Here is a 19871-nt window from a genome sequence, read left to right as displayed (position 1 = left end):
GCCCTTTCTCCCTCCTGGGGAGCCGAGGCCCCCAGCGTGGGGTGCTGTGCTTCCTTCAACATGCAAGGGATTTGGGCCCCCGGCCCCTCCTCCCTCAGACCCAGAGTGCAGACCCCCAGCCCCTCCTCCCTCAGACCCGGGGGTCCAGAGCCCTGGGCCCTTCTCTCAGCCTCAGGAGTCAAAGTCCCCAGGTTTCTTCTCTTTCAGGGACCCGAGAACCCTGGCCGCAGCTTTCTCCTCCCTCAGACCCAACAGTCGGGTTTCCAGGCGGGCTCGCTCGGCCCGGGTTCCCCGCCCGTTCCTGCCCGCGCCAACCCCCAGCCCACCCCTCCCCCCGCCCTCGCCAGGAGATCGGACCCTCAGCTCCCGCCTGCGTCCTGAAGGAAGCCGACGTCCCTCCGGGCTCCTCTGGGGTCGAGACCCCGCCCCCAGCCCCTCCTCCGCGGGCAGCCTTCCTCCTCCCCGCCCCTCGTCCCCTTAAAATACCCCGGGTCCCTATGGCAACGGGAGCGGGCGACAGGTGCGGGTGTTATTTACGGGTCGAGCCCGAAATAGCCGGCGAGGGTGCAGGGGGCGGCGGATGGGGGCGAGGCCCCGAGGGCGCAGAGCGGCCGGGCGGGCGGGCGGCGGCGCGCGGAGCCGGCGGTTCGGAGGCCTCGCGGAGCTGGGGGCGGCGCGGCGCGGAGGCAGGAGAGCCCGCGGGGTCCCTGCCCGGGAACCGGGGGTGGGAGGCCCGAGGGAGGCGCCCGGCCTGGAGCAGGCCCGGCCCGGCCGGCCCTGGGAGCCCGGGGGAGGGGGAGGCGAGCGATCGCAAAGGGACGCCCAGTTCGTTCCGGGCCCCAGCCGTCCTTCGAACCGCGGCGGGACGTGGTCCCCACTTTCTAAGCCGCGGTGCGGACCACAGCCCTTTCATCTGAGCCCCAGTGCGGGCCCCGGGTCCCCCTCCCGGGTCTCGGGTTGGGGGTATCCCTCAGCTCCCTTCTCTGGGCCCCACGGTCTTCTCGGCCCCCGGTCCCCTCACAGCCCCCGGGCAGATCTTCTCCGCTCTCCTCTCTGAAGGGCCAGGGAGAAGCCCCCACACCCACTTTCTGGAATTCCAGCAGGTCCCCAGCTTCCTTGCTCTGAACCCCAGCCAGGACTTTGCTGACCCCTCTCTGTGAAAGTTGGGGGGTCCTACTGCCTCTCTGACCTCCCCTTCGGAACCCTCTGCACCCCAGTTTTTCCTCTTCTGAACCCCAGAGGGGACCCAACTCTTTCTCAGACTCTGAGCCCAAAAGAAGCCAGGAAGCATCTCCCCACCCCACCCCCACACACAAGGACTTCAGCTCCCCTTCCTGAGAATCCCAAACTCTGAGCCTTAGGAGGAAGCTCGGATCCTTCCTCCCACCCCAGGAAACACAGTTTCCCTGTGGAAACACAGATTCCTCCCAGGGGGGACCCCAGAGCTGATCCTCAGAGCTTCCGCTGACCCTCAGTTCCTCCTCCTCCTGTAACCCTCCCAACCCCGCTCCAGGGTACCCAGGTTCTGGCCCTGAGGCTGGGGGAACTTTGCTTTCCTCTGATCCCATCTTCTTTGCTGAGCTTCTCTGGGTACCCGACCTCCCACCCCCCGCGAATCTCAGAGGCTTCTCAGTTCAGGATCTAGTATTTTCTCGGTATAGTATATTATCTAGTATATTAAGCCCCAGAGGTGACCCTGACTTCCCCATCTGAGGTTCCTGGGGGGACTCAGCCCCTCACCCCTGCTGCTAGACCCCAGGCGCGCGCCCCCCGCAGAAGCCCGCCTCAGCTCTGCCTTCTCGGCCCCGGAGCCCCACCGCCCGCCAGGCGCGATGATGATGTGGTCCAACTTCTTCCTGCAAGAGGAGAACCGCCGGCGGGGTGCCGCGGCCCGGCAGCGGGCTCGCGGGCAGCCCAAGGCCCAGATGACCCCGGAGCGCGAGGGCAAGATCAAGCTGGCGCTGCTGCTGACCTCCGTGGGCGCCACGCTGGCCGTGCTGGCCGTCGGCACCGAGTTCTGGGTGGAGCTCAACACGTACCGGGACAACGGCAGCGCCGTCTGCGACGCGGCGCACCTGGGCCTCTGGAAGATGTGCACGAAGCGACTGTGGCAGGCGGACGTGCCCGCGGACAGGGACACCTGCGGGCCCGCCGAGCTGCCCGGAGGTGAGGCCGCCGCCCGCCCCGCGCGGGGGCTGGGACCCCCGCAGGCCGCTGAGAGGCCGCTGTCCAAGACAGCCGAGCCCCAGAGAGGGCGAGCTTGCACCCTCAGAAGGAGCCCCCCGACCCTGCCCACCTCAGCCTGTGCTCCTGGGAGTAACTCTGCCCCAGGAGCACACCCTGCGGAGAGGGAGTCTGTACCCCCAAACTAGCCTGTGTCCCCAGACCAGCCCCAGACTATCCCAGGACCTCCAAAGCTCCGGACCTCCAGCACAACCCATGATCCCAGACATTTGTGTGCCCCTGGACCAGTCTGTACCCCCAGAGAACCCATAAGGTAGATAGAAAGACAGATAATAGTTGTGTCTGACTCTGTGTGACCCCATGGACTGTAGCCCGCCAGGCTCCTCTGTCCATGGGATTCTCTAGGCAAGAATCCTGGAGTGGGTTGCCATGCCTTTCTCCAGGGGATCTTCCCCACCCAGGGATCCAACCCAGGTCCCCTGGATTGCAGGCAGATTCTTTACTGTCTGAGCCACCAGGAAAGCCCCAGAGAAACCTTGTGTCTCTGATCACAGCCTGAGGCCCGAGACCCGGATGGTGACCCTGGACACAGTTGGTGCCTCAGACAGCCTGTGACTCCCCAGAAACGCCCCCGCCCCCCGAGACAGTCTGCTCCCTTAGAGAAAGACTCTGGGTTCCCGATGTCAGCTTGCTCTTCCCACTCTGGAGACAGCCTGCGGCCCGACCCCGCAGGCCCTGGGGAGGCAGCTCGTCTTGACGCCTACCCCAGAGCACAATCTGCTGTTCCCTCCTACCGAGTCCACTAAGACAGAGCTCTCAGGAGACACCTCCCACCTCCCGGGGCAGCCCTCCTGCTTCCTGGGAGATCTTTCACCTCGCATCCTCAGACTGGACACTCCAGCCCCCCTCGCTGTCTCTTCCAGACACCCCCACAGCCCTCACTTTCCCACAGAGTGACTCTTTCACCCCCAGCCCTGACAGAGAGCTATCCCATACCTCTCACTCTCCCAGACAGGACATGCCATGCCCTAAACTTATACCAGTGGAGACACCCTATACCCCCTGGGAACGGAGATGAGATCTCACTCCACCTCTACTGACCCAAGGAAACTATCTGACAACCCTCAGAGCCCATTTAGAATGTTGCATGCTTAATTGCCCGCACGACATCGCCAACCCGCTTTCCTCTCCAAAGGATTGTCTTATCATCTCGTGTGTGTGTTCAGGTTGCTTTAGTTGTGTTCAACTCTTTGCAACCCTATGGACTGTAGCTGCCAGACCCCTCTGTCCATGGAATTCTCCAGGCCAGAATACTGGAGTGGGTTGCCATTCCCTTCTCCAGGGGATCTTCCTGACCCAGGGATGGAACCCAGGTCTCCCGCATTGCAGGCGGATTCTTTATACACACCCTTGATAGCAAAATGGGATGCCACACGCCTTTGTTCTGAGATACCCACCCACTCAGTGTGCAGACGGGCTCTTTCTCACCCCGCAGAGCCTCAAGCAGATGTTCCCAAATTTTTGAGAAATGGGATGCTCTGGTGAAAAAAAAAAGTGTTAGATGTTGTAAATTAAATATGCTCTAATAAAAAAATTTTGATAGAGATAAAGTCAGAAATATGTATTAGATGCTTATGTAGTGAGTGCCTGGCTCTGTCATAAGTATTTCATCTGCATTAACTTATCAATCCTCATAGCAACCCTGCAAGTAGTTATTATCATCCCAACCCCTATATGTAGTTATTATCATCCTCAAAATGAAGAGCAAGAAGTGTATGTAAATAGATCCGGACTTCCATGATGGTCCAGTGGTTAAGACTCCACACTGCCAATGCAAGGGACACAGGTTCAATCCCTGTTTGGGGAACTAAGATCCCACACATCACTGTTATGCAGCCAAAAAAAAAATTAAATTTAAGTATATGCAATTGGAAAAGAACTGAAGTTTTGTTTTGTTTTGTTTTTTAAGAGAGAGAGGAAGAAATATGAATGGCTCCATCTAAGCACCCAGGCTAGTCATATGGGGTTTGAACCCTGGTCATCTTGTTCTTAACAACCACAATATACTGCATCTCATTAGTCTGTAAATATGCCCCAGAGGTCCTCACTGCACTGGATGGGATGTCCCATCCCGCCTAACTGCATACTCTGGGGTCCTTCACATCCCTTGATGTCTCCCTAATGATCAGAAAGGGCTTCAACTTTCTTAAAGGACCATCCCCATCAGCCCACAGTCCTGACCCTTCAGAGGACATCTCCCAGCTTTCCAGGTTTCAGAAATATCCCACACATCTCATAGCCCATCAAAGGACATCCCCAAGCGGGGATGACCCATATCCCACTCTTTTTCCAAATGAGATGTACCATAGCCTCTGAGATAAGAGGCAAGATAATCTAAATCATTAGCAGCCAAAATGGGGTGCCAGATAGCCCATACTCTCTCAGAAGATGTACCACGCCCTCTCACTCTCTAGATGAGACTTTCCTTTTCCCTTGCAGAGGAAGACTGCGTTTCTCCCCCCACCACTACAGACAGCATCCTTGCCCTTTGCTCCACTGCACAAAGCACCTTCTGCTTCTTGCTGTTGCAGAATCAGGATTCACTGCTCCAGCCAGGATATGTCATGACCTTCTCCTTCCCTCCAAGTACCAGGCGGAGTGTCCACATCACCTCACCTGACTCGGGAGCTTACCTCTTGTCCTTCAGCATCCCTCTTCAGTTTGAAAAGTTGCTTCCCACTTCCCAAGACCACCTGCCCTCTTTCCTGTTTCCTCCCCCCCTCTTATTTGCAACCTCTCTCCTCCCCTCTCATCCTTCTTCTGCTCAGTTTCCCCATCTGTGGAATGAGAAAGCTGATTCTAGGTGTGTTCTATGGGAAATTCTGGCTTTAAAATGCAACTTAGAAAGCATCTTCCCCCCCACCCAAAGTGTGGGGTTCCTTAAACTTCAAGTACACAGAGTTAGATGAATCATAACTTTTCAGCTTATGTCACAAAATCATTACCAGCCTTTGCTGGTTCTTTCTTGTGCATTATTTTACATTCTTTTTTTTTAAATTTATTGTTCCTAGTTCATCTCTTTAATGCATTGGATATATATTTTAACTTGGAAAATATACAGTGTTATTTTTATATATGTATTTTAATTTACATAAATGATATCATGCTCTAGATTTTTTTCCTATTTGTGATTTTTTTTTTTTTTTTTTTTGCTCAATGCTGTGTTTCTCAAATCTCTCCAATCTAATTTGTTATTCTAGTTCGTGGCTACTTTGTGCTGCAGAGGCTTGCCTGGGGAGCATCTATCACATTTACTTCTCTGTTCCCATCGAGATGGACACTAGGTTGATTATTCTGACTCCCTGTTTTTATAAAGTGTTGCAATGAACAGCAGGCAATACATGTATTTTCCTGCATATGGTTTTTTTCTGGATATATACCCAGAAGTGAAATTGCTGGGCTGCAGGGTATAAACATACTTCATTTCATAAAGTACTCCAAAGTGCTTTCCAAAAGAGGCCAGTACCTATTACACCCCCAGATGTTTCCTCTTATCCTTCTTAGTGCTTAATATTATCCTTTTAATATTTGCCAATCTAATTGATCTAAAGTGGCATCTCCCTGCTGATTTAAGTTGCATTTCTTTGATCCCCGTTGAGATGGAGCATCTCTTTATGTTCTTGTGAGTAATCTGGGCTTCTCCTATGAACTGACTATTCATCTCCTTTGCCCATTTTTCTACTGGGTTCCCTCTCTTTTCTTGCTGATCAGCAGGGGTTCTTTGTGTAGTCTAGACAGGAAACCTTTCTGAGGTAGAGAATCTCTTCTGAATGTGTTAACCTTCTGCCTGGATCTTGGTATGCTCTGTTGAATAAAGCGGTTATCCGTTTCTAATCTCATTTGACCCTAAACAAGCCATATGACAGAGTCAGGGAAGAGACTATTAACTCACTTTACAGAGGAAGAGTCAGAAGCTCAGAAAGGTCAGTAGCCCTCTCACGGCCACAGATCTGGACTTTTCAGCTCTGGATTGGAGTCCCAGCTCCTGGATAGCTGTGTGATAGCAGGTGGTTTTCCTTTTCTGGACATCATTTCTCTCAGGGATGCTAATGTCATATTTCTGGGTTATTGTGAGCTTTGCTAAATGTCCAGCCCTGAGCTTACACTAGGGATCTCCATGTCATTACCTCTCTTTTTCTCTCCCCTGCTCCTACAGAAGCAAATTGCACTTATTTTAAATTCTTCACCACGGGAGAGAATGCACACATCTTCCAGAGAACCACAAAGAAAGGTAAGACCATTTCACCCGGCAGAGGGGATGTGCTGACCACACCAAAGGAATTCTTTTCTTTTTAAATTGATGCAGAGCTTGTTTACAATATTGTGTTGGTTTCAGGGGTACAGCGAAATGATTCCATTATTTTTTTCAGATGATATTCCCTTATTTATTAGAAGGTATTGATTATACTTCTCCGTGCTGGACAATAAGTCCTTGTTGGCTATCTACTTTATGTACAGTAGTTCGTATGTTAGTCCCAGAGGAGTTCTTGATAGCATCATGCTCTTCTCTGCTTTGCCGCAGGATGGGCACAAGCTCCTAAGCCTTGGGAGGTCTCACCTTTGGGGAGAGGTGGTTCTTCAGAACCCTCTGTCCAGGGTTCCCGCCTCAGCTCCGCCTTTGCCACATGCTGTGTTACTTTGGGCAAGTCCCAGCCCCTCTCTGTGGGCAGTACAATAACATCTCACAAGTGTGATTTCCCACATGCTAAACACAGCCCTGAGGGTTTCATTTATAAGACTTCCAGTCCTTTCCATGACTCTGCAAGACAGGGGCTTTATCTTAATCTTCCAGATGAGAAAACGGAAGCCCATAAATGGTTTATTTTCCCAGGAAGTGACAGAGAGAGGCACAATTTAAACCCAAATAATTCCAACTCCAACTCAGTGCTCTTCTATAAAGCATGCTGTGAAAATGGAAATGTTTCTGAATCTGTACTAACTAGTATGGCAGCCACTGACCAAATGTGGCTGGTGCAACTAAGACACTGAGTTTTCACTTTTGTTCCATTTAAATTCATTTCAAACGAAAACACCATCTGTGGTTACTGGCTACATACTAAACAATGAAACTCTTAAGACTTTACCCTTTCTACCCTAACCACAGTTTCTCCACCACCCCAGTACCTCGGCATCCTCACCAGTAAAGGAACTGTGGTCATGTCATCAACCTTATCTGGTCTTTATAAGGATTTAATGAGATGATGCAGCTAAAACATACAGTGTGATGCCTGGCACATAATAGGTCCTCATTAAATAGTGGTGTCTTACCCTCTCCACTCCTTCCACTCCTTTCTTTCTTATCTTGGTGCTAAGTGGTCTTGGGCAAGTCACTGTGCCTGCCCACCCACCCCACCCCACCCTCACCCCCACCCCAGGATAGTAAAATATTCTCAGGGCACATCTATGGCCCAAGTGCTGTGTGCCAAGTTGTACACTGGGCACATTACATGGGTGATTTCTAATCCTCACAGCAGACCAAATAGGGACTTTTGTCTTGATTTTTCTAGAAGAGGAAAGTGAGGCTCAGAGAAGTTCAGTGGCTTTAGCAGAATCTTCCATCTAGGAAGTAGCTAGGGAGAATTCCAACTTGGATCATCCCACTATAATATACTGCCTTCTCTGTTGTCTCCCACACACACACACACAATCCACTGCCTCAGTTTCCTCACTGGTAAACAAACAGTGACCAGATCATAAATAATAATTGGTAGTTCCCATCTCCTTCTAATCCTGGCTTTGCCCATTCTTGGCTCTGTGACCTTAGGCAAATAACTGACCCTCTCTGAGCCTTGGTTCCTTCAACAGTATAAGTAAAACAGTATAAGTAAAATATTGGCTCTGCTACTTGAAAATTCTTCTCTAGTCCTGACTCTTTCGTATTCCTGGTTCTGAGTGCCTATAGGGGAGTTCCGCCCACTTCCTACATCCAGTGTTGTCTATTTCCCCTCCCCTTCCTCGCAGAGGTGAATCAGGCAGCTGCAGTGATAGCAGTGCTAGGCTTGGCAGTTATGGCCCTGGGGTGCCTCTGTGTCATCATGGTGCTCAGCAAAGGTGCAGAGTTCCTGCTCCGGGTTGGAGCCGTCTGCTTTGGCCTCTCAGGTGAGGGTTGAGAGCCTACAGACCAAGGATACTGCATGCTAGGAGATCTGGACTTCAACCCCTGTTGCATGCTGGGAGGTCGGGTCTTCAAGACCTGTTGCATGCTGGGAAACCAGGTCTCCAAGCCCTGCTGCATGCTGGAAGGTCAGGTCTCCAAGCACCATTGCATGCTGGGAGGTCGGGTCTTAAAGCACTTAAAGTATTGCATGCTGGGCAGTTGTGTTTCCAAGCACTGTTGCATTCTGGGAGGTCGAGGGAGGTCTCTAAGCACTGTTGCACATTGAGAGATCAGGTCTCCAAGCACTGTTGTGTGCTAGGAGTTGGCAGAAGCTCAAATGCTATAGAACTCTCAGAGATGGAAGAGTTCTAAGTTCTGCTGCTGACTCAAACACTTTTTTATATTGGAATCTAGGGCCTCCAAGCACTGCTGTCTGCTCGCAGGGTGAGGGAGATCCCCATGGGCTGTTGCATGCTGGGAGGTTGAAGAAGTTCTCTAAGCACTGATTGCATGCTGGGAAGCACAACGGCTATAGTACTCTTAAATATGAGAAAATTCCAAGCACTTTTGTTGGCCGAGAACTGAAGGTTCTCTAGACACGATTTTAGATTTGCACTTGGAGTCTGTAAGAACTGTTGCATTTTTGGAGTTGAAAGTCCAAAAAGTCTGCATCTTGTGAAATGTAGCCCTCACTGGATCAGATGCTTTCTAAGGTAGATAGATAGGTCATTCATTATATAAGTTTCATTTGTCTTTCATGGATCTACTGAGCACCTACTATGTTCCAGGCAGTAGGCTAAGGGCTGGAGATATAAGATTCATAAGACAGACACTGTGTCTGCCTTCATAAAGCCTAGATTCTAACAGAAATAGATAGTAACCAGCAATTACATATATAATTCAACTATAGTTGTGATGAGAGTTATGATAAAGCATATAAGGGGTACACACTGGGGTGGGAGGTATGTCAGGGAAAATTCCTGAGAAAGTGATATTAAAGCTGATAATCAAATGAGGAACAGAAATTACCCAGAGTATGGTGTTGACAGTAGTGGTGGCCATGTTGGTGGTGATTGTGTGGTGGTAGTGATGCTGGTAATATGGTAATAGTGATGATAAATTGTATGTGTGAAGTCTGTGAAATATTTGGCAAGTTTGAGGAACAGAATGAAGAACAGAGCATAAAGCAGGGCAAAGTTTGCACAAATGTACAAGGTAACCTTAATCCGAAGATGAAGTAGAGACTTGGTGAAAAATGAGGCAAGGGAGATATGAGTGGTCAAGAGCACACTCAAAGAGAAATGATTAATAATCACATTCTTCAAAACTATTCACTCATTAGACTGTGTCAGGTCTCAGTTGTGGCACCTGGGATCTTTCACTGCAGCTCACAGATGCTCTAGTTGTGGCGTTCAGGCTTGGTTGCTCTACACAAATGGGGTCTTAGTTCCCCAACCAAGAATCAAATCCACATCTCCTGCATTGCAAGGCAGACAACCAGGGAAGTCCCAGTAATCACATTCTTATTATTGTTTTGTGCCTTAGAGAACTTCCTAAATAAAGGGGGGAAAGTCAGTCACTCCCTGTCCTTTGTTTGATTTATCCATTAGTTCACTTAAATCACTGCTATGCACACAGACGCATTACACTATGCATATGTGTGAAGACTATACAAGAAGGAAAGGTTAAGGAGATTATCATCTGGCTAAGGACACAGAAATGATACAAATTATCACACAGTTATAAATGGCAATCAGTGCCCAAGAAAAAGTAGAGTCCTGTGAGAGTGCCTAATGAGGGCACTTGATTTAAAGCAGAATTAGAGAAGGCCTCTTGGAGGAGGTGACACTTACAATGTCAAAGTATGTGTAACCAAGCTAGAAAAACGTTTGGTGAATTTCAGGTCCTAAAATACAGCCAGTGAGGTTGGAGCATGAAGAGTGAGGATACTGGTATAAAAGACAAACCAGGAGGGATTTTCCTGGTGGTCCAGTGGTTAAGATTCCATACCCCCAAGCGGACCAGGGTTCGATCTCTGGTCAGGGAAGTAGACCCCACATGCCACAACTAAGGTTTCACATGCCACAACTAAAGAGCCCACATGCCGCAACTGAAGACCCAGCACAGCCAAGAAACTATTAAGAGATGAGTGATTTTGAGGAAATTGCTTTCCATCTCTGAGTTAAAATTTCATATTTATGAACTCATGCATTCAAGTATATATTTATCAAGTACCTATCCTATCCATCCATCCATCTTTACTCTGATCTGTCAATCATCTCCCTCCCCACTGCCTTTTCTTCCTTGCTTCCCCCCCATTTTTCTCTTTCTCCTTCCATTCATATATTCGTCTATCTGTCCATCCATCCATTCATTCAATGATACAGTATGTCTTTAATATCTAGTAATTGCTGGATGCTGTGTTAGGTACTACTGGGGACAGAATGAAGACCAGATTAAGATGATTCCTGTTGTCATGGGACTTTCAGCTTGGTAGGAATTTGGTGTTGGTGTTATTATTGAACTCATGCCTGTGTTATTCCTGAGGGTACCATGAAAGTGTGGACATTAAAGTGTTTTATGAAAGTCTCGGGCCCAAAAATGTTCTGCAAATTGTACAACCAAGTAAAAGTGAAGGATAGATTTGACTCCACAGTTATTTTTCTTATACTGGATATCGGGGCAGGTGGGGGTTTCGAGGTCTCCCTAGATCTCACACATGTTCAGGTTATATTGTTTTTCTCCATAAATACTATGTGTCAGATATACTATGTTTTAGGGATATGAAACAAACAAGTTCCTGGCCCTCACAGGTTTATACTCTATTGGGAGTGATATAAATCAGGCAAATAAATAACACTTATATAAATTAACATATGTTAATAATTACCAATTGTGATTAATGCTATAAATGAACAGTAAGGAGTATAATGGAAACCTGTAACTGGGTAGACCCAACAGAGACTTAAGTGGTGGTGGTCAGGGAAGGCTTCTCGGAAGAAGTGTAACTTAAGTAGGGATGTAGAGAATGAGGATGTGTGATGTTGGCTTAGGGAGGGGTAAGCAGTTATTCCAAGCACCATAAAGGTCTCCAGGCTTGAACAAACTGGGTGCATTCAAGTCCTGAAAGAAATCTTACACCATACCACTGTAGGATGGGAAGGGCAGCTTGAGAGGAGGCTGAAGAAGTAGGCCAGGGCCGGGTCCCATGGACCCTTCTAGGTCGTACGAAAGAGGCCTTGCTTCTGCCCCTAGCCACCACCCCTGAGTTCTGGGCACAGCTGGCTTCTTTTCATCCATTTGGGTCTCAGCCCAAGTGGCTGTTCTGATGATGCCATCTCGAGTCCCAGCCCCCGCCCCTGGATGCCACACCCCTTCCCATCACTCTGTTTTTATCTCCTTCCTAGTGTGCATCACTGTCTGAAATTACCCTGTCTTCTCATGTGTTTACTTTGAGAGTTACAGCCTGCCTGCCCACAGGCCAGCAACAGCCCATAAATGTACTTTGTCTGGCGGGCAGTGTATAGAGGTTTCTCTGAGCCAGTATTTAAACTCACCCAATATTTGGGGTGAATGCCCCCCAGGAAATAATAATCAGTTTTCAAAATTCTAGCTGTTCTTGGAAAACCAGAAAATCTAGTCCGTTAAGTCCCTGCTTCTGGTGAGCTGCCGTTGGCTGAAGCTGGGTCTGGGCCACCCTTTGTCATTGTCCCCACTACACCTGCCTGCTCATCTGTTTGTACTTTCTCTTTGTCCCCTGGAGGCCTCTGACTTTTGCAAGCCTGGGTTTATTTGTTTACCATCTGCCTTCTCCAAGTAGAACATAGGTTCTGTGAGGGTCTTTGTTGGTCTTGTTCCTTTCTTTTTTTTTTTTTAATCAAATTGCATTACAACTTGCCTGTTGTCTTTTCATTTTGTAATCTGCCATCACTCTTTTTTCTTTTCAGCTTAATTGGCATATGAGTGACAAGTATAAATTATGTGCATATATACATATAGACACTTTATATGGGCTTCCATGATGGCTCAGACAGTAAAGAATCTGCCTGCAATGCCAGAGATCCGGGTTTGATCCCTGGGTCAGGAAGATCCCCTGGAGGAGGGCATGACAACCCACTCCAGTCTTCTTGCTTGGAGAATCCCGTGGACAAAGGAGCCTGGTGGGCTACAGTCCGTGGGGTCGCAGAGAGACAGGACTGAACACACAGCACAGCACATACATATATATACACGCTGTTGTATATAAGGTGTGTTATGTTGCTGGGTTTTCGTTTGTTCGTTTTGTTTTTTAGCCACACTGTGTGACTTGCAGGATCTCAGTTCCCTGACCAGGGATTGAACCTGGGCCATGGCAGTGAAAGCGCCAAGTGCTAACCACCACGCCACCCAGGAACTCCCCTCCCACTTGATGTTTTGATATACATCATAAAATGGTCATGACTATCAAGCTAGTTGACACGTTCATCACCTCACATACTAATCGTTTGTTGTTGTTGTTTTTTCTAGCAAAAACATTTGAGATCTCTCTTAGCAAGTTTTACGTATTTGGTATATTAACTATAGTCACCTATGCTATGCTTAGTCGCTCAGTCGTGTCTGACTTTTTGTGACCCCATGGACTGTAGCCTGCCAGGCCCCTCTGTCCATGGAATTCTCCAGGCCACAATGCTGGAGTGGGTAGCCTTTCCCTTCTCTGGGAGATCTTCCCAACCCGGGGATCGAACCCAGTCTCCCGCATCGCAGGCGGATTCTTTACCGTCTGAGCCCCCAGGGAAGCCCGTGGTCACCATACTGTACAGCAGACCTCCAGAACTGATTCCTCTTGCAGCTGGAAGTTTGTACCCTCTGATCAGCATCTCCTCGTTCCCCGCTCCCCTCAGTCCCTGGCCACCACCGTTCTCTCTCTGCGTCTGTGGCTTCAACTAAGTTAGATTCCATCATCACTCTTCACTAAAGTCTTGATGGAGTCTCTCTTTTTAAAATTATTTTTACTTATTTATTTATTTGGCAAAAGGAGAAGGGGGCAGTGGAGGATGAGATGGTTGGATGGCATCACTGACTCAATGGACATTAATTTGAGCAAGCTCCAGGAGATAGTGAAGGACAGGGGAGGCCTGGCGTGCTGCAGTCCATGGGGTCGCAAAGAATCAGACACGACTTGGCGGCTGAACAACAACGACAGCAGTTATCTGGCTGTGCCAGGTCTTAGTTGCGGCATGTGGGATCCAGTTTCCTGACCAGGAGTCCAACTCCAGGCACACTGCACTGGGAGCGTGCAGTCTCAACACTGGACCACCAGGGAAGTCCCTTGATGGAGTCTTAATTTGCCTTTTGATTCTTGATTTTGTGACTCTTGATTCCTTGGTTTGCTTTATTCTTTTTTTTTTAAGCAGTGAAAGACACATAAAAATTACCATTTGAACCTTTTTTTAAAAAAAAACTTTATTTTCTATTTTGACAATGCAGCGCAGCATGCAGGGTCTTATTTCTCTGACCAGGGATCGAACCCACGCTCCCTGCACTGAAAGCATGAGTCTTAAGCATTGAACTACCAGGGAACCCTGCACCATTTTAAGTGCCCACTTCTGTGGCGTAAGTTCATTTACACAGTCATGCAACCATCCCCACCACCCATCTCCAGCACTTTAGCATCTTCTCCAGTTAAAACTCTCTCCCCATTAAACACGAACTCTCCGCTCCCCCTTCCTCTCCCCAGGCACCCACCTTCTACTCTGTCTCTGTGAACCTGGGTCTTTTTCTTTCTCTCCGGCTTCCAAAACTGTGCCTGCTATAGAGCAGATGCTTCGTAAGTGGTTGTTGAAGGGGTGCTAGTGAAACCACAGAAATATGTCTCGGGTCGGGGGCACTGGGAGGCTCCAGTCCTTGATATCTCAGTGCTGAAGGAATTCAGCAGGAGGCAAAGTGATGGAGGAGAAGTGATCTAGTAGAATAGCACGCTTGTAAGGCTTGTAAGTGGGCAGTTGAGAGGGTGCCCGTGCTGAGAACTTAGTGGGCTACAGTTTTATAAACAAGAGAAAAGTGGGGAGGGGAAGAGGATTCCCTGCTCCCTCATTCCTAAGTCCACGTCCAGCTTCCATCATCAGCTCCTCCTCCACGTCAGGGAGTTTTCTTGTCCCTACATTGTCAAACCCTGGGTCGGGACGATCCCCTGGAGGAGGGCATAGCAACCTCCTTCAGTGTTCTTGCCTGGAGAATCCCATGGACAGAAAAGTCTGGCAGGCTAGAATCCACAGAGTTGCAAAGAGTCAGACACGACTGAACAACTAACACACACACACACACACACACACACACACACACACACAGTCAGAGGAGGACTGTCACAGTGCAATGGAAATGAACAAAAAGGTGGTAACATCCACTAAAATAAGGTAAAAGTCCTCAGGTTTCAGCATAATGTCCCCTCTTCTTCATATTTTTGCTTTTGGTGCACGTGCCCGGAGAAGTGTGTCCTAGGGTCATTAACTTCCTGAGCCCACTGGGCAGGATGTGGGTCTCAGGCCACCACTGTTTTATTCTGTGTGGGCATGTCTCATGCTGCATGGTTTGATTGCTCAGCAAGCCTGCTTGGTTTTGGTTTTGTGGTTAAGCAAACCTGCTTTTTTTTTTTTTTTTGGCTGTGCCATACAGCTCACAAGGATCTTAGTTCCCTGACCAGGGATCAAACCCACGAGCCCTGCAGTGGCAGCCTGGAGTCCTAACCACTGGATCTCCAAGGAATTCCCTGGCATGTCTTCTTGAATGGTCGTTAACTTACAGGGGTCTCCCAAACATTCTCCTTTACTCCTGATCCCCTGGGGGGATTACCTGTTCAATCACCTCCTCTGTCCCTTCTCTCCGCCCCGTCACTAGGAGGGGTCCCTCAGGTTTCCGGCCTGAGGAAGCATGTTTTGGGGGCTATATTGGGGTAGGTGCTCAGGCCTCAGTGGGGGACCCCTGAGGCCTGAGGACCATGTCTGTTCTCCTCTCCTCGCAGGCCTGCTGGTCCTCGTCAGCCTGGAGGTCTTCCGGCATTCCGTGCGAGCCTTGATGCAGAGGGTCAGCCCCGAGCCCCCCGCGGCCCCGGCCCTGACCTACGAGTACTCCTGGTCCCTGGGCTGTGGCGTGGGGGCCGGCCTGGTCCTGATGCTGGGCGGTGGCTGCTTTCTGCTGCTCACCCTGCCTCCCGGACCCTGGAGTCCCCTCTGTCCCAAGTGGGGCCAGCGGGCCCCCTAGCGCCACCGTCATGCCTTCTCTCAGCAACTTCCCAATGCCCCTCCACCCTCCCCATCATCCCCTTTGCATCTTTCACCCCATGCCCCAGAGAGACTGTGTTCTCCGGACTATGGGGCCCACGCTGTTTGCACAAACCTGCCTCTCCCCCTCGTAAATACCTTTTTCCTCTGTAAATATGTTTTATTTTCCTCCATGGCTGGATTTGGGTTGCTTGGGGGTGGGACGGGGAGAGGATTTTTTTTTTGCAAACGAGGGTCCCCAGGGAAGACTGCTGGGGGCCTGATGGGGTAACTAGGGGGTGGGGGTAGGTGGGCGAGGTCAGGGGGTCTTGGGACGGAGTTGGACCTTCTCGTTGCCCAGATTGGGATGTATTCAGCTGTGGGAGAGACTTCTGGGGAGAGTGGGAATGGGAGAATCTCTGGGCCTGACCCGGCTGTGGTCTGATTTGGGATTAAAGGTTTGGAAGTTTAACAACTTTGGAGTCTGCTGTGATGTGGGGTGTGTATTCTAGGGTAGGGAATACACCCAAAGGGGTCACTGTGCTCTTCAGAAAAGCTGCACCTGCTGCTCATCAGCCCCAAAGTCACGTGTCAGTGAACCCATAGTGAGTAATGGAAAACCCAATGTGGAACACATTGGAGCCCGCCAGGCTCCTCCGTCCATGGGCTTCTCCAGGCAAGAATACTGGAGCGGGTGGCCATGCCCTCCTCCAGGGGATCCTCCAGACCCGGGGATCGAACCCCGGTCTCCCGCGTTGCAGGCGGGTTCTTTACCATCTGAGCCTCTTGGAAAGTCGCCTGGTGTCCTCGTGTGGGGAGGAGACCGGGACGCTGAGGGCGGACAGCAGGCAGGCAAGGTGAGGAGACACAGGGAGAAGACGACCGTCTCCAAGTCCAGGAGGGCTGCCTGGGAGAGTCCCGTCTCAGCACCGGGGAGCCAGCGGCCCTGCGGACGCCCGGACCTCAGGCCTCCGGTCTCCGGCGCCCCGAGACAGAGCATTTCAGGGCCTAAGCCCCCTAAGCCCCCAGTCTGGGGGCTTTGTCAGGGCCGCCCCAGCAAGCGGGCACAGCTGTCAGTGCCCGGCAGGGGGCCTCAGCGGGAACAAACGCCTACAAATGTACACGTGGCTTTGGACGTGGGGATGGGCAGCATCTGGAGGCGCTTGGAGGCGCGTTCTAGAATCAGCCTAGATGCCTCGATGAGACCGTTGGTAGGAGTACGACGTGAAGGGAATCCTGAGGGGGACTCGGGAAGAGGGGAGGAGAGCTGCGGAGAAAGTGTCCACCATCTCAGAGACACTCGATCACCAGGAGCGGGACGTCGGCGGAAGACGGCCCCCCACAGCTCTCAGGGAGCAGGCCAGGAGCCCGGTGTCAAGTTCGAGCCTTGAGCCCGCGGGCCCAGCCTCTTCCCGGGAGGACCAGTGTGCGCCTTTCGACTCAGAAATCTCAACTGGAGCCAAGAATGAATTCTTCAGTTAGGTAGGCTGAATCGCTGAGGCTGAGCTCAGAGGCCAAAGTCTCTTAAATTTAAGTTTAAAAATATTTAAATACGGAATATGAACTGACTTATGACTACAAATGTTTAAATATTGTGAGTGTGAGTCTCTTAAGTGCTTCTATATTTAAGAATAAATTATAATGTGATTATATATAATATATGTATTACATAAAACATTATATATAATTTATAGAATTTACTCTAAGTTCAGTTAAATATATTAACAGTATATATATTTTATGTGTAATATATATAATTACAGAAATATTATAAATTAACATACTTAATATAAACAGAAAATAATATAATATAAATTCTAACATAATATAATATGAAATTATATATAATATATACCAGCATTATATATGATTATAACATAATAAGCAGATTTTATACTAATATTATGGATATCATATATTATATATTCATACAAATGTTTCTATATTTAATTATAGATTATAAATACAATTATATAATCATATAATTATAACATAATTTTATATAAATATATTAATATTCTATCATATTATATAAATAGAGCATTCATAAGATACATACATGTAACAATATTTCTACAACATAATGTATTATATAAATAATGTAATTTATATGTAACATATGAATATATTACTTATATTCGTAATGTTATTTATACAATATAACTTATATACATATAATACCTATATATGATATATTTATACAATGTAATCAGACACATATACCACATATATGTACCATGATAATTACACTGCATAAGTCTTATAATGTTCATAACGTGGTTATGACTCATCCCCGGGCTGGAAGCCGCTTCTTCAACAGCAGATCGCTCGTCCTCCGGGAGGGGCGGTGTAGCCCTCTCTGGAATAACTTCGGCTGCGCCCTGCAGGGATCCTTCTCCGCCTTCCTTGCGCCCTGAATCAGCGTGGTGCTGAGGGTCCTGGTGCAGAGCCGGGCAGGTGCGGCCCCTTCTTGTTGGAGCAGCAGCAATGCTGGGCTGTGGCCGAGAGTGGGGCGCTGGGCCCCGACTGTCCGGTGTGGACCCTGGCCCCCCTTTCACGGCTGGAACGGCTTGCTCACCCTCTGAGGCTCAGCTCCCGCATGCACGTGTGCTTGCGTGCCTCTTAGAGAACCCCATGGAGGGAACGCCGCAGTCATCACTGCAAAGCCCTGGAAGACCGCCAGGCACGGGTCACAACTCCATCGGTCTTGCCGTTACTACTGTTCATCCCGTGGCACTTCGGCCGGGCGTACAGTAGAGAGTCAAAGGGGACCCCCGTTGGGCTGAGATGTTTCCAGCGATGGAAACATATTAATCACGTAATCACACTAATGAATTGTAATTATAAACTGGGATAAGTGCTGGGAAAAGAGACATCGTGGATAGTTGGTTTTTTTCCTACTTGATGATGTGCCCAGAGAACTCGGGGAAACCCAGAGAAGTCTGCCCTGAGGGCGGGGTCTTCAGGTCTCAGGGGGATGAGGGAATGACTCTGTCCAGTGGGCTCCGAACCCTGCACCCTCTTCCCACCTGGGGTCTTTGTGGCTTTTCCAAAAGTGAGAGAAGGAAATAGACAAATACCTGGAATCACATTATACTGTGGGATAATTTATCAGACCGTTCACTTGCATCTCATCACCTCATATTTTTTGAAGTGAAGGAAAATAGAAGTTTCTTGAAGTCTACCACCTTTTCTGTCCTTTTTGTTTCCATGTTGTTTATACTGACTTTTTGGAGCACAATTTCAAGCTTCCAGAGACGTTGCAAGAATCAAAACAGTGCATGCATGTGTGCTCACTCATGTCTGACTCTTTGCGACCCCATGGACCATAGCCTGCCAGGGTCTCCTGTCCATGGGATTCTCCAGGCAAGAATACTGGAGGAGGTTACCATTTTCTCCTCCAGGGGATCTCCTTGACCCAGGGATTGGACCTGCATCTCTTGCATCTCCTGTTTTAGCAGATGGATTCTTTACCACTGCACCACCTGGGAAGACCCCTAGAGACATATACTCTTTACTCAGATTCGCCTATTGCTAACATTTTACCCTAAGTCCAGATGTGTGGGGTTTGTGTGTAGGGGGGTGGTTTTTTAATTCAGCAAGCATTTATTTTTAAATGTGAAGTGCGCCATATATGTGCTGACTTATGAATACAAATGAATGAAAATCTGAGTTTGATTCTCTTAAATGCAGACTTAATATTCCATAGAAAGAATTAAAATTTAAAAAACGCCTACTAGGGGACTTCCCTGGCAGTCCAGTGGTTAGAACTTTGTGCTCCCACACCAGAGGGCACAAGTTTGATCCCTGGTCAAGGAACTGCTGGAGAAGGCAATGGCAACCCACTCCAGTACTCTTGCCTGGACAATCCCATGGACGGAGGAGCCTGGTAGGATGCCGTCCACGGGGTCACTAAGAATCAGACACGACTGAGTGTCTTCACTTTCACTTTTCACTTTCATGCACTGGAGAAGGAAATGGCAACCCGCTCCAGTGTTCTTGCCTGGAGAATCCCAGGGACAGGGATGCCTGGTGGGCTGCCATTTATGGGGTCGCACAGAGTCAGACACGACTGAAGTGACTTAGCAGCAGCAGCAGCAAGGAACTGCTAATCTCAGAACCCAGGCTGAGAAAAAGAGCTAGTCTCTTGGAAACTGCTGGTATTTCCTCATTAACATCCCCCCTTCAAGGCACAAGTCTCACAGGTAAACAAGCACAACTTGAATTTTGACTAAATCATTTCTTGACTTTTCTTTATAGTTTTATGAGCCAAAATTCTATTATTTTTTGAAAGG

The 19871-nt window shown here is 49.1% G+C and overlaps 1 protein-coding gene across 3 annotated transcripts; it reads left to right on the top strand.

The window, feature by feature from the left end:
- Positions 1 to 54: 54 nt before the first annotated feature.
- On the top strand, positions 55 to 16051 carry CACNG6 (calcium voltage-gated channel auxiliary subunit gamma 6). Of its 3 annotated transcripts, XM_020905486.2 has the most exons (4): positions 55 to 2166; positions 6401 to 6475; positions 8206 to 8343; positions 15339 to 16051. In XM_020905486.2, the coding sequence occupies exons 1-4, from the start codon at positions 1833 to 1835 to the stop codon at positions 15575 to 15577; spliced, it is 786 nt and encodes a 261-aa protein (XP_020761145.2). In that variant the 5' UTR covers positions 55 to 1832; the 3' UTR covers positions 15578 to 16051. The 3 variants fall into 3 exon arrangements, with proteins under 3 accessions (XP_020761145.2, XP_020761146.2, XP_020761147.2); XM_020905487.2 differs by lacking the exon at positions 8206 to 8343; XM_020905488.2 differs by lacking the exons at positions 6401 to 6475; positions 8206 to 8343.
- The last annotated feature ends 3820 nt before the right edge of the window (positions 16052 to 19871 follow it).

This window comes from Odocoileus virginianus, chromosome 20, assembly GCF_023699985.2.
Source record: "Odocoileus virginianus isolate 20LAN1187 ecotype Illinois chromosome 20, Ovbor_1.2, whole genome shotgun sequence".
NCBI classification, from domain to species: domain Eukaryota; kingdom Metazoa; phylum Chordata; class Mammalia; order Artiodactyla; family Cervidae; genus Odocoileus; species Odocoileus virginianus.
Note: the sequence above shows the minus strand (reverse complement) of the source record. Positions and strands in the feature narration are given on the sequence as shown.